This window comes from Phascolarctos cinereus, unplaced genomic scaffold, assembly GCF_003287225.1.
Source record: "Phascolarctos cinereus isolate Bilbo 61053 unplaced genomic scaffold, phaCin_HiC Scaffold_2;HRSCAF=192, whole genome shotgun sequence".
Lineage (NCBI taxonomy): Eukaryota > Metazoa > Chordata > Mammalia > Diprotodontia > Phascolarctidae > Phascolarctos > Phascolarctos cinereus.
In genome coordinates this window covers 42682605-42697775 of record NW_027555625.1, presented here as the reverse complement: position 1 = coordinate 42697775, position 15171 = coordinate 42682605, and the positions used below count along the sequence as shown (strand labels likewise).

Below are 15171 nucleotides of genomic sequence, written 5' to 3'. Positions count from 1 at the left end.
TACTTGCATTGGCTTTGTTTGTGCAAAAACTTTTCAATTTAATGTAATCAAAATTATCCAATTTGCTTTTCATAATGTTCCTTATCTCCTGTTTGGTCATGAATTCTTCTGTTCTCCATAGATCTGATAGGTAAACTATTCCTTGTTCTCCCAGTTTACTTACGGTATCAGCCTTTATATCTAAGTCATGAACCCATTTTGACTTTATTTTGGTATATGGTGTGAGATTTGGGTCTATGCCTAGTTTCTGCCATACTCTTTTCCAGTTTTCCCAGCAGTTTTTTTCAAAGAGTGGGTTCTTATCCCAGAAGCTGGGGTCTTTGGGTTTATCAAATAATAGATTACTATAGTCATTGACTACTGTGTCTTGCATATTTAACCTATTCCACTGATCCACCTCCCTATTTCTTAGCCAGTACCAAGCAGTTTTGATGATTGCTGCTTTATAATACAATTTAAGATCTGGAATTGCTAGGCCACCTTCCCCTGCATTTCTTTTCATTAGTTCCTTTGATATTCTGGACCTTTTGTTTTTCCAAATGAATCTTGTTATTATTTTTTCTAACTCTATAAAATAATTTTTGGTAGTTTGATTGGTATGGCACTGAATAAGTAAATTAGCTTAGGTAGGATTGTCATTTTTATTATATTAGCTCGGCCTACCCATGAGCAACTGATGTTTTTCCAATTATTTAGATCTGATTTTATTTGTGTGAAAAGTGTTTTGTAATTGTGTTCATAGAGTTCCTGGGTTTGTTTCGGGAGGTAGACTCCTAAATATTTTATAATGTCTACAGTAAGTTTAAATGGGATTTCTCTTTCTATCTCTTGCTGTTGGGCTTTGTTGGTAATATATAGAAATGCTGATGATTTATGTGGGTTTATTTTATAGCCTTCAACTTTGCTAAAGTTGTTTATTATTTCAAGTAGTTTTTTACTTGATTCTCTAGGATTCTCTAAGTATATCATCATGTCATCTGCAAAGAGTGATAGCTTTGTTTCTTCTTTGCCTATTCTAATGCCTTCAATTTCTTTTTCTTCTCTTATTGCTAAAGCTAATGTTTCCAGTACAATATTGAATAACAGTGGTGATAATGGACATCCTTGTTTCACCCCGATCTTATTGGAAATGCTTCTAGCCTGTCCCCATTACATATAATGCTTGCTGAAGGTTTTAGATACATGCTATTTATTATTTTAAGGAAGACTCCATTTATACCTATGCTTTCTAGTGTTTTTAATAGGAATGGGTGTTGTATTTTATCAAAAGCTTTTTCTGCATCTATTGAGATGATCATGTGGTTTCTGTTGGTTTTGGTGTTGATATGCTCAATGATGCTGATAGTTTTCCTAATATTGAACCAACCCTGCATTCCTGGTATAAATCCTACCTGGTCATAGTGTATTATTCTTGTGATAAGTTGCTGCAATCTATTTGCTAGTATTTTGTTTAAAATTTTTGCATCTATATTCATTAGAGAAATTGGTCTATAATTTTCTTTCTCTATTTTGACTCTTCCTGGTTTAGGTATTAGCACCATATTTGTATCATAAAAAGAATTTGGTAAGACTCCTTCTTCACCTATTTTCCCAAATAGTCTATATAGTATTGGAATTAATTGTTCTTTAAATGTTTGATAGAATTCGCATGTAAATCCATCTGGCCCTGGAGATTTTTTCCTAGGGAGTTCATCAATGGCTTGTTCAATTTCTTTTTCTGAGATGGGGTTATTTAAGTATTTTACTTCCTCTTTGTTAATCTGGGCAATTTATATTTTTGTAAATATGTATCCATTTCACTAAGATTGTCAAATTTGTTGGCATATAGTTGGGCAAAATAATTCCTAATTATTGTTTTAATTTCCTCTTCCTTGGTGGTAGCTTCACCCTTTTCATTCTTGATACTAGTAATTTGGTTTTCTTCTTTCTTTTTTTAATTAAATTAACCAAAGGTTTATCTATTTTATTGTTTTTTCATAAAACCAGCTCTTAGTTTTATTTATTAGTTCAATAGTTTTCTTAATTTCAATTTTATTAATTTTCCTTTGGTTTTCAATATTTCTAATTTGGTGTTTAGTTGAGGATTTTTAATTTGTTCTTTTTCTAGTTTTTTTAGTTGTATGCCCAATTCATTAATCTCCTCTTTTTCTATTTTATTTATGTAAGCATTTAGAGATATAAAACTTCCCCTAAGAACTGCTTTCGCTGCATCCCAAGTTTTGGTATGTTGTCTCATTATTGTCATTCTCTTGAATGAAATTATTGATTGTTTCTATGATTTGTTGTTTGACCCAATCATTTTTTAGGATTAGATTATTTAGTTTCCAATTATTTTTTAGTCTATCTTTCCATGGCCCTTTATTACATATAATTTTTATTGCATCATGATCTGAAAAAGGATGCATTTAATATTTCTGTCTTTCTGCATTGGACTGTGAAGCTTTTATGCCCTAGTACATGTTCAATTTTTTGTGTATGTGCCATGTACTGCCGAGAAAAAAGTATATTCCTTTCTATCCCCATTCAGTTTTCTCCAGAGGTCTATCATACCTAACTTTTCTAATGTTCTATTCACCTCCTTAACTTCTTTCTTGTTTATTTTGTGGTTAGATTTATCTAGTGCAGAGAGGGGAGGTTCAGGTCCCCACTAGTATAGTTTTGCTGTCTATTTCTTCCTGTAACTCCCTGAACTTCTCCTCTAAGAATTTGGATGCTATACCATTTGGTGCATATATGTTTAGTAATGATATTACTTCATTGTCTATGGTGCCTTTTAGCAGGATGTAGTTTCCTTCCTTATCTCTTTTGATTAGATCTATTTTTGCTTTTGCTTTGTCTGAGATCAGGATTGCTACCCCTGCTTTTTTTACTTCAGCTGAAGCATAATATATTCTGCTCCAGCCTTTTACCTTTACCCTGTATGTGTCACTCTTTTTCAAATGTGTTTCCTGTAAACAACATATTGTAGGATTATGGTTTTTAATCCATTCTGCAATCCATTTCCATTTTATGGGAGAGTTCATCCCATTCACATTCACAGTTATGATTACTATCTGTGTCTTTTTCTCCATCCTTTTCCCCCCATTTATGCTTTTCTTTCTCCTTTTTCCTTTCCCCCTTCACTAGTGTTTTGCTTTTGACCACCGCCTCCTTCAGTCCCTCCCCCTTTTATTATCCCTTTCCCTTTTCTTCCCCTTTAGTCTTACTGCTTCTTCCCTCCCTTCTTTCCCCCCCCCTTTTCTTTCCCCTTTTCCCTCCTACTGCCTATAGGGCAAGTTAGATTTCTATACCTAACTGATTATGTTATGCCCTTCTTGAGCCAAATCTGATGAGAGTAAGGTTCAAACAATGCTCCCCCCTCCTTCCCTCTGCTGTAATAGGATTTTGTGTCTTTTCCTGTAATGTAATTTACCCTTGTCTGCCTCCTCCTTTCTCAGTACATTTTCTAAGATCAGATTGATCCACTTATTTGGATCCATTTAACCCACTTGATTAGATTTTTTTTTATCATTACATCAAAGTCAACTAATATCCACCCTCTTTATGTATACTCCTTTAACATGGTGTAATAACAATACAGTTCTCAAGGTTGCAAGTGTCATATTCCCTTGTAGGGGTTTAAACAGCACCCCCCCTTTAACAACATATTGTATCTTTCTGTCCCATTTACCTTTTTATGTCCTTCTTGAGTCCTGTACTTGAAGATCAAATTTTTTGTTGAGCTCTGGTCTTTTTATCAGGAAAGTTTGGAAGTCTCCTATTTTGTTGAATATCCATCTCCTCCCTTGAAAAATGATGCTCATTTTTGCTGGGTAATTGATCCTTGGCTGCATTCCAAGCTCCTTTGCCTTACAGAATATCATGTTCCACACCCTGCGGCCTTTTAATGTAGAAGCTGCAAGGTCCTGTGTAATCCTGACTGTGGTTCCATGATATTTAAATTGTTTCTTTCTGGCTGCTTGCAGCACCTTCTCTTTCATCTGGTAATTTTGGAATTTTGCTATTATATTCCTTGGCATTGTCAATTTGGGATCTCTTTCAGGTGGTGATGTGGATTCTTTCTATGGTTATTTTCCCTTCTGGTTCTAGGACTTCTGGGCAGTTTTCCTTTATGATTTCCTGAAAGATACTGTCCAGGCTCTTTTTTTCATCATGATTTTCAGGTAGTCCAATAATTTTTAAATTGTCTCTCCTGAATCATTTTCCAGGTCGTTGTTTTACCAATGAGGTATTTTACGTTTTCATCTATTTTTTCATTTTTTTGTTTCTGTTTGACTGATTCTTGCTCTCTCATAGAGACATTAGTTTCCATTTGTCCAATTCTAGTTTTTAACAGATTGTTTTTGTACTTCCTTCTTCAATTGGCCAATTGTGTTTCTTAGGGACTTGTTTTCTTCAGTGTATTTTTTTTCCAATTGGCCAATTGTATTTTTGAAGGACTCTTCTACCTCTCATTTGACTATTAAAATCCTTCTTGAGCTCTTCTAAGAAGGCTTTTTGGGCTTCAGACCAGTTCATATTCCCTTTTGTTGTTGCAGATGTGGGTTTGTTGACAATGTTGTCCTCTTCAGAATTTCTGTCTTGATCTTCACTCTTCTCATAATATGAATCTATGGTATGTTTCTTTTTACTCATGGTGTTTCTTTATTCCCTGGCCTTTAAAGAGATTGAGCTCTCCTGCTGGGGAACAGAGGGCACTGACCCAAGCTTCTTGTGTTGGGAGCCTAGGTCTTGGTCACTGGCTTTGTGTGCTGGGGCCTCTTATGTTGGCAATTGGGGCTGTAGGTTTCTGGCAGCTTACCTCGTGTTGGGCTGGAATCAGCAAGGCTGGAACTTTCAGGCAATTCTAGGTTGCCTGCTTTTCCTTTCCTTTAGCTTTCTTCAGCTCCTTTTAGATGGGTGCTGCAGGGTGTTTTTCTGCCTGGGGCCCCCTGCAGTGTTGTCTCCCTCATTTCTGCTAATGCACTGGGAGATTCCTTTGCAGTAGAGTGCCGAGGCACCTGGTGGTTTTCTGAGCTGGTTTCCACCGGTTCCCCCACCCTCACTGAGGCACTTGGAGGTCCAGGTGTTGGTGTTTGCCTGTTCTACCACCTGGGCTTCAGGATTTCTTCACAATTGGAGGCTGCAGGGCTCCAACAGCTCACCTGGTGTTGGGCTAGAACCAGCAAGGCTGGGGCTTCAGGAAGCCTTTAGGTTGCTTTCTTCACTTCCTTTTAAATGAATGCTGCAGGGTACTTATCTGCCTGGGGCCCCTTTTAGCTCTGCCTCCTTTATTTTTGCTGAGGCACTGGGAGACCCGTTGGCAGCTGTTCCAGGGTTTTTTTCTGGGGTGATATTTTCTGGGTTTTCAAAGGTTGATAGGGGAGAGTGAGAGTGACTACCTTTTCACTCCGCCATCTTGGCTCCTGGAAACACTGTCATTATTATCTTCAAAACAAGCTTGTAGGCTAAGCAGGTCAGATATTATCATCATTTTACCAGAGAGGAAACTGAGGCACACCTTGCTTAAGGGATTGCTCAAGGTCACACTGCTATTAAGTGTTAAAGATATAATTTGAATCCAAGTCTGTCTTCTGTTTTTTCTTTCCAAATCTACTGTTCTTAAGGTTGGAGATGAGGTCATTTGGCAAAGGTGAGCAAAAGAAGGAAAAATTGGGAATCCAAGAAAGGAGAAAGTCTGAAGCCCCAAGGTACCACCAAAAGATAAACAAATGAATGAGGGAAAATTAGAATTAGTTAAGGTCTATTTGAAATGTAATAGTACAAATTGGCAGTGGCTCCGAGTTAGCAAGATGTAACTGACCTAAGTCAGCAAAGTTCTGCAATCTGAGAACAGGAGCAAAGAAAGCAGATACAGGGGACAGTTGGGGTGGTGGCTGGGATGGCCAGAGGTCAAGTGGGCATGGGATTCAAGGGTGTTGGTGGGAACTGCCTGGGATCCAGGGCTCCAGAATGGACAAGGGCTCCTGGGGTCCAAATGAGGGTAAGGCCCTAAGTAAACAGCTACCATTTCTTTAGGCTGTAAGCCTTACGAAGCACTTTACATGTATTAACTCATTTGATGCTCCCAGCCACTGCTGTGTGGTACATCAGGAAACTGAGACTGAAAGAGGTTAAATGGGCTCCCTGGGGTCACACTGTTCAGTGTCTGAGGTAGGATTTGAACTCAAGTCCTCAGCCTGGCTGCCCCTGACTGTACTTTGATCCTCCTTACAAACTCTCTACTAAAGCCCAGCTGGCCCATTTGGTTTTCCTTATATACAACATGCCATCTCCTACCTCCATGTCTTCCCATGGGCTGTGTCCCACGGCTAGAAGGCTCTCTCTCCTCACTTCATCTGACTCCTGATTCGCTCTCCTCTCCTTTTCACTCTCCTACCTCCCTTAAAGATTTGGTTCCTGGACCATCTCCTTCAGGAGATCTTTGCTGATTCTCCCAACTGCTGGTGCCAGGCCACTCCCCAAGTCTGATGACACCAATGCGAACAGAGGGGTGCATGCCAGTCTTGTCTATCCCCTATTCTGTTCCTGCTGGCCATGTATTTATTCACATATCTACTGTATTCACTTAGCTCTGAACATGTTCTGTCCTCCCAGAAAAATGGAAGCTTCTCGAGGGCAAGAACTCTTCTTGTTGTGTCTGTATTCCTAACACTTCACATAGTCCAATGTCTGTTGGTTGTTCAATGATTGATTCTTATCCACCTCTACCCCCATGTACATGGCCAACAGGGAAGGAATAGAGGATGGACAAAACAAGGGTGCTCCCATCTGTTCACAATGGTGTCACCAATCTTGATAGTACGAGACCCGGCCCTCTCAAAATTGCATGAATGCATAAAGTAATAAAAACGTCCAGTAAATAATGCCAGTTCTCTCCAGGCACACACATCCTCAAAACCAGTTTTCTCTAAACTGTGTTCCGGGAGCCATGTGGAGCACCAATGAGATTAAGAGAGGTGATGGCCATCTGCACATCACTTTGCTCTTGGCTCGACATGTCTCTTCTGTATTATATACTTTCAGTATAAAGAATCTGGGTCAATGATCACATATGGGGTTTTTTTTAAGAGTGAGAGGGAAACGAGTCATGAAATGACAAATGGCAATAATAAAATTTTAACTTCTAGTTGCCTGAGGACACACCTCAGGAAACATTTAGACCTTTTTAAAATATTTGCGAATTGCAGACATTTTTGTTCAAATATATTTGTAGTACTCCTATCTGTTTCTTATATCTGATTATTACCCTCAAGATAATCCTAATGGAAACCACTGACATAAATGGTAGGGTTACAGATCAGTTTAGGCAATCAATCAATTACCCAATTACTCTAACCTCACTCAAAGTAACCAACAGATGCTCTACCCTGTCAGGGAATCACCTTAACCAGGTTAGAACACCTCTACTGAATTGCTCAATCAAAAAATAGGTGCAAAAAGTCTTTGTTCAAATTAGAAGAATTTGAATTGACCTTGGCCTCAGCTTCCTACCTCCCCCCGCTCCCATTCATTGGCTATAGGATGACCTTGTGAGCTTTGAAGGGTCAGGAGGGTTTCATATATTCCATTGGTATCTGATCAGCATCCCTAGACTATCGGCATCCCTACATAATATCCTACAGACACTTTTGGATGTGTGGACATGTGTGTGTATATACAACACATTTTTTAACAATTAGAGCCATCCAAAAATAGGTTAAGCTGGTCTGGCAGGTGACAAACTTCCCCATCACTGGAGATGCTGAAGCAGTTTCTAGATGAACACTTGCCAAAGATGTGATAAAGAGGATTCATCTACTGGGCAAGGGGTTGGACCCCAGGTTGTCTAAAGTCCTTTCCAGCTCTGCCATCATTTGGGGATTCCAGGTATGTACAACACAAGCCCCAGTGCTGCTGCTTACCTGCTTCATGGTGGTGAGTAAGTTCCTCAACCTCTTTAATCCTAAGTTCTTGCTTTTGAAAATGGGAAAAATACTTCAACTACTTAGCTCAGAGGGTCACTGAGAATCCAGTGTTTTGTCAACCTTAACACTGAACATAAAAGTCTTTGCTCTTGGGGTTCATTGCCTTTGTGACACTGCAACTCTATGCCCAAAACACAACCCATTTCCCACTGTCCCCTTCAGGTCGCTTAACAAAAGACAATGCCTACCTGTGTCATAGTTCACTATAAGCTTTTCACTGTGGTCTCCTAGTACAAGTGGCTCAAAATCCACTGCCATCTGTACAGTGTCTCCCACGTTGACAGTCCCAACAGATGGCTCTGCAGAAAAAGGACTAAAGTCCAAAAGGAAATACTCATCAGAATACATTCTGTACTGATAGAAAAGGAAGACAGTTTGGAATTCAAAATTGAAAAAAAAACTAATATGAAAAATTGTTTTTACATGTAACTAGTACAAAATATATAAAAAAGACGTCATAAGCCTTTGAGTACTGGTTTCTCCAGCAATTTATTTAATTCCGTATTTTCTCTTTTGTTTGCCTTTCTGATAGATTTGTCCAAAATTAAGAGAAGATTAGAGTCTCCTCTTATTACTGTTAAGAAAGGAAGAAAGAGAGAAAGAAAGAAAGAAAGAAAGAAAGAAAGAAAGAAAGAAAGAAAGAAAGAAAGAAGAGAGAGAGAAAGAGAGAGAGAGAGAAAGAAAGAGAGAGAGAGAGAAAGAAAGAAAGAGAGAGAGAAAGAAAGAAAGAGAGAAAGAAAGGAAGAGAGAAAGGAAGGAAGGAAGGAAGGAAGGAAGGAAGGAAGGAAGGAAGGAAGGAAGGAAGGAAGGAAGGAAGGAGGGAAGGAAGGAGGGAAGGAGAGAAGGAAGGAGGAAGGAAGGAAGGAAGGAAAGAAGGAAGAAGAGAAAGAAAAAAAGAAAAAAGGAAAGTAAACAATTTTAGCTTTAACTCAAGGAAGAGGTCAGACTTGACACTGCCAGTTGGCTAATCAACAGCAAGGTTCCATTTCCTCCTGGTCATATGAGATTTTTTAGTTTGATGCTAATTTCAAGTGATGGCAATAGAGCCACAAGCCTAAAGTCATGCAATCATTCATTTTCCTGGCCATATTCTGCTAGATAGGAAGCCCATCCCTAAGGGTTTAATTCTTTTCATGACACACCACTGCCCAGTTCGTCCTGAGCTTAGAGCCTTCTCTCAAAGATGATCTCTCATTGCTCCAGCACATAATTTTTTCTGTACATAGTATATTGTCTCCCCCACTGTACTGTGAGATCCTTGAAGACAGGGACTATTTTTTTTTTATCCTTCACATTGCTTCCAGTGCGGGGCATAGTACCTGACACTTGGGCCCCTAATAAATACCTGTTGACTGACTATTGACTTACTGACTTTAGAGTGTTGGTTGTTAGAGGAATGTTAAATAATACCATGTAGATGATTAAATACAGGGTCACGTAGTTAGGCTGCTTCTAATTTATTCAGCTCTTCTAGTGAAATTTTCATGTTCTTCAATCCTTAGACCTGTCTCAAAATAAAATGTCTAACTTTAGAAAACCTAAAGTTCCTATGATGGGACAAGTCACACAGCTCGGGAGCTGCCACATGGCACCTGAACAGTTGCTCCCTGTGGTTCACCACTGTGTGACCTCGGCAGGGGAAGAGGGTTCCTCCCTCCCCTTCTCTACTCCTTCACTCACTTAGGCTTCATGTTTCCTTTTCCCATTTCAGATTCGGCAATGGACTCCCTAGAAGTTGTTCCTTCTCTCAATGTGCACAAACTCACATAACCCACTGAGTCCTATACCAGGCTTCGCACCCATCAACCCCAGGCACCTGGCCATCTTCCCTGACATTGGACACTTACTGCTATACACACCTATATATACGTTGCTTTTCAACTCTTAATCTGAAAACAATAATTAAATCAATACTATCATCAGAAACGGCTTGACGATCAACAACCCTTTGGCTCCACTGACAGTCCCTTTAACTCCAGACCAAAATTCTTTTCCCTGGACATTGCTTACCTATGTATGTTTCCTTCCCCATTAGAATATAAGGTCTTTGAGGACAGAGACTTTCTTATTCTTTATCTGTACACTCAGTACCTAGCACAGTACATATACTAGGCACACAATTTTTTTCCCTTCCTTCCTTCCTTTTTTTCTTCTCTAATTTCTTCCTTTCTTCCTTCACTGGTGACACTCAAGGATAAAGAGGCTATTGACCCCTTTTGGAGACGGAGGCTATGTTGGCATGAAACCTTGTGAGTGTTTAAAAAGACCTTAAATTCAAGGAAATCGAGCCTTCTTATAATACAGGCAAGTCAAGAAGTGTGCCAGGGAAAGTAATCTATCACCAGAGGCAGGAACAATAAATTTCTCTATACCTGCAGCAGGAACAGAATCACTCCTTTTTAAATGAAGTTAAAAGCAAAACCTTTTTGCAAGTACAGAAAACACAAGCTGCAGTTTTGGAGGGCAGATGGTGGGTGTGTGTGGTAACTGAAGGGTGAAGGAATTCAGACTTTGTTTACAATGATGCCTGATGTTCAAGTTTATAAAAATGCCTTAGCAGTTTGTTTAAAAATCAATATAGTGCTATCATAAAATGTCTGAAGATAAGTAATAGGAAAATTTGGACAAGCACTCATGCTGAACTTTCAATTGGGGTAGGGAGTCTGGGGAAGAGGGAAGTTGGGTTATGCAGGTTTCTAGGCTCCAAAGTACAAAGTAGGGCCAATAATTCATTTTTTTTTTGCAATTAATGTCCACCTTGGATATTACTGTAAGGCATGGAGCCAAAGACTGAGTTCAGATGTATTCTTCATAACTGTTAAAATTTGAAAGTCCCTGAAGAATTTACTTAATTTACTTAAAACAGCCTTGGTAATCCCAAATAAGGAATATTAGAATACTAATTTGACCACTATACCTATAAAATGGGTGGCTGATTGGAGGATTCTAGATACAGATTTCCACAAGGTAACTAAGACAAAAAGAGCATCCATTGAAATCATCTGCCTTTGAATTATAGGAATGAGGACCAGAAGGGCACTCAGAGAGCATCCTGTCCAACCCCGCTTTTCACAGAGGAGGAAATAGGGACCCAGACAGGGCTTATGGAAGACCAGCATCACTTGCTGTCTTTCATTGAAACTATCAACAACTTGATGGGATCGGAAAAGAAGCAGGTGATAGTTCCACTTTATGCTCAAATAACACCCCTCCCAACTACCCTTAATTTCATTGCATTTCTTATGCAAGATGTGCTGTCAGAGCTATTGATGTTTTTCTAACATCCTTTCCTAGACTTTAAGCTCCCTGAGAGCAGGCAGCATGTCTTGCCTCATCTTTGTCTTTTTGCTAGCACCCAGCATTAGATCTAGCACTGTTCAGCTCATGTTTACTGGGGAAGAGGAGAAAGGGGAATGTCTCAACCTCTGATTCCATCAGTGTGGAGAGCCCTTGGTGTGGAAACTCTGTCCACTAATGCATATCCAGATTATTCTGTCACTTCTCTTCTTTTCTTTTTTTTTTAGGATCATAATTTTGTCTACAGCATCAGACCACTAAAGCTTTTGAAAGACTGTAGTAGCATAATCAGAGTAGCCACTTTGAAAAATAAACCATGAATGTTAGAGTAAGGTACAACTATGTGAAATGGAACACACAGAAATGAGAGAAAGACAAAAATAACATATCTAAGTTTCTGACTCATGGGAAAAGCACTTCGCCACCAGTCATCCTGACGATCAATTTAAACTGCGTCGTGATACTCATGATCATGAGGCATCTGAAAAGAACACCCATATAGATCAGTGCAAATTGTATCGAACGGTTTCATTGTATCACAAGTTGTTTAACTATGGAAGCCAATTCAGTACTTCCACAGATTCACACTCTCAGAGACATGAATGTCACTTCCACTGGCAGTATCAAAATTCATCCACAACTTTTGATTCTGTGCCACGTCTGTCCATGTCCCTCCACTAAACCTACATGGAAGTTTTACTAAAGGGAGGTTGGCCTTTGAGGTCAAAGGTTCTTAACTCCTTTAACTACCCTTTTGCAGGTTGGTGAAGCCTACAGACCTCTTCTCAGGAAAAAATGCATAAAATAAGATTTATAAAATTAATAAGAAAACAAATTATATAGATTACAGTTATTACATTTTTAAAATGTTCTTGGGCCTCTTTTTAATAACTCTTAGATCTTCAAACTGTGTATGCCTGGATATATCTTCTCCCAGGAGTGAGTTCTTCACAGAATTTCCATTTTGAAGACAGGAACAGAACACTCATCCTTCATTTTCCAGACGTCAACCCCCTGCCTCCAAACTCCTGCTTGGGTATCTTCCAGTTTTTAGCTTTGGGGCTTTTTTTGGTAAATAGTATTTTATTTTTTCCAATCACCTGTAAAGATAGTTTTCAACAACCATTTTTTGAAAGATTTTGAGTTCCATTTTTTTCTCCCTTCCTCTTTCCCCTCTCATGGCAAGCAATCTGATATAGTTATACATAAATTACTTCTATTCTTAATGAGTCACTCAGGGCACTGACACAATTAATACGTATCAGAAGCAGAACTACAACTCAAGTCTTCCTGACTAGGAAGTAGGAATTTGGAATTGTGCTGTGGCCCCTCACTGGTGAGAGGCCCTGGGGATGCCAGATTTGATAGCTGAGAGGTGTGGGCCTATAACTCCTCTTCCTCCCCACCTGACCATAATGGTAATTTTCCATATTGGCATCTAGCACTGGGCCTGGAGTCAGGAAGACTTGAATTCCAATCCTGTCTCAGATACTCACCAACAGTGTGACCCTGGGTAAGTCACTTAACCCCTGTCTTCCTCAGTTTTCTTAACTGTAAAATGTGGATAATAATAGATTTAATAACTCCTAGATGCTCTAACTGTGTATGCCTGGATATGTGTTCTCCCAGGAGTGAGTTCTTCACAGAATTTCCATTTTGAAGACAGGAACAGAACACTCATCCTTCATTTTCCGGACTTTAACCTCCCCCCCCCCATACTCCTACATGGGTATCTCCTTCCAGTTTTTAGCTTTTGAGGTTTTTTTAAAATAGTATTTTATTTTTTCCAATCACCTGTAAAGATAGTTTTCAACAACCATTTTTTGAAAGATTTTGAGTTCCATTTTTTTCTCCCTTCTTCTCTTCCCTCTCACCTCCCCTACTACTACACATAACAGGGACTTAGTCATTTGTTATCGAACAATGAAGCTGAAATCTATAGAGCTGATGTAACTTATAATCTGAAAGAAAAACTGGAACCAGACACCTGGTTGGCTGACTTTTGGTCTAGTGTTTCGATGCTTTTTTCTAAGGTTCCTCCCCATTTCCTAACATTCATCTTCACATACTATGATTTCATCTTCTTTTCAAGGATTTCTTGCTCTGTACAGGACATCAGTGCAGCCAAATCGATAAAGTGATTTAAAATGAAAGCTAAGCTAATTTGCTAAGGAGAGCAAAATTGTAGGGCTCCAATGATGGCACCAGGAATCCAAAATGCAGGAAATTCCAAAATGCAAGATTTTCCTTTCTTTCAGTTGTTAGACACAGATGACACAGAACTAGATAAACTACTAAAGTAGTAGGGGGAAAACCCACCTTGGGATATCCTTTTTAGGGGCACCTTAGTTTTTTTAATAGCACAGACTTTAGTTGGGTAGAGAATATTAAGTGCTGATGACTTAAGACCATCCATAGTATTTTTTCTTTACCATAGAAAAGGGCAGAAAAGCTAAGAAACGTCAAATATCCCGGTATTGCCGCTGTAGACTTGAAAGCATTCATTCCTTAAAGATAAATAACTAGCTATCTACCAGAAAGGTTTAGGCTAGATATTATGTTCCAGTAACAGTAGGCACCTCAACAGTAAGGAAATTCAGTTATAACACTGTTTAATTCAATGCAACAAACAGTTACTAAAGTGCCTTCTACCTATGAAGAATTTATGTAGCAAGACAACACATTATATCTGTTCAATGACGTTCCTCAAAAACAATTCAGCACAATTTTGCTTAGGATCTGATGTTGCCAGTGAAATAAATGATGACGATGATGGTGGTGATGGTGGTGGTGGTGGGGGTGGTGATGGTGGGGTGACAGTGATGACGGTAATGATAATAGCTAGCATTTGTATAGTCCTTTAAGGTTTGCAGAGTACTTTACAAATATTATCTCATTTGATCCTCACAATAACCCTGGAAGGTAGATGCTATTAATACCCCCATTTTACAGGTAAGGAAACTGAGGCACAGAGTAGTGAAATCTATAGTTTAGGGCCACACAGGCAGTAACTGGCAAAGACCCGGATTTGAATTCAGGTCTTCCTGACTTCAGGGCCAATGCTTTATTGACTGCACCACTATCTATTTCTCATTTTAATATTTTAACAGTTATCGAAACAGGACATTCACAATACGTATTCTTGGCAATAGGAATCTATGTTTCGAAGTGAAAGTTAATGTAACATTTATGCGTTAACATTAACATTGCCATTTCAGCAGCTGGCCAGGCTCCTTCCTGCTTTGCCATCTTTGGTTAAGGGCTTTTCTCACTATGCCTTCAACCTCCACACATGTCTTTGTGCCTGCAAAGCCAACAACCACAGAAGATCCCAAGTGCATGCCACTTTCCCCAATATAGTGGGCAGATGAGCATTAAAAAGAGAGCGAGCTCAGAGGTGGAGCTGAACAAAAAGTAAAATAAAGGATCTGCAGTTTTTAGGAACTAGAATTATATCCACGGAGTCCAGACTAGAGAAAACAGATGGACAGCCCTATTATAATTGATCCTTTAATCCCTAATGTTATCTAAAATATTTATGGGGGAATACACATTTGTAAGGCACTTAATGCATGTCCAAGCACTGTAATTAACTGTCAAGTGCTAAGTACTTTATTATTATTTCATTATTATCTCATTTGACCCTCACAACAACATTGGGAGGTGGGTGCTATTATTATCTGCATTTTACAGTTGAGAAAACTGGGGAAGACAGAGGTTAAGTGACTTGCCCAGGGTCACACTGCTGGTGTGTATCTGAGACAGGATTGGAACTCAAGTCTTCCTGACTCCAGGCCCAGTGCTAGATGCCAATATGGAAAATTACCATTATGGTTAGGACATCAAATTTTGATGATCTATTTTAATGTTCACTTCCCCATATTTAAATTCCTACATTTCTAGGGTT

General features: G+C 39.1%; 1 protein-coding gene across 1 annotated transcript in view; it reads right to left on the bottom strand.

Annotated features, from left to right (window-relative positions):
* HYDIN (HYDIN axonemal central pair apparatus protein) overlaps positions 1-15171 on the bottom strand; it is a 464226-nt gene that overhangs the window by 352828 nt on the left and 96227 nt on the right. The window contains 1 exon segment of the mRNA XM_078149348.1: positions 8156-8280. Coding sequence (XP_078005474.1) covers positions 8156-8280 — 125 coding nt within the window.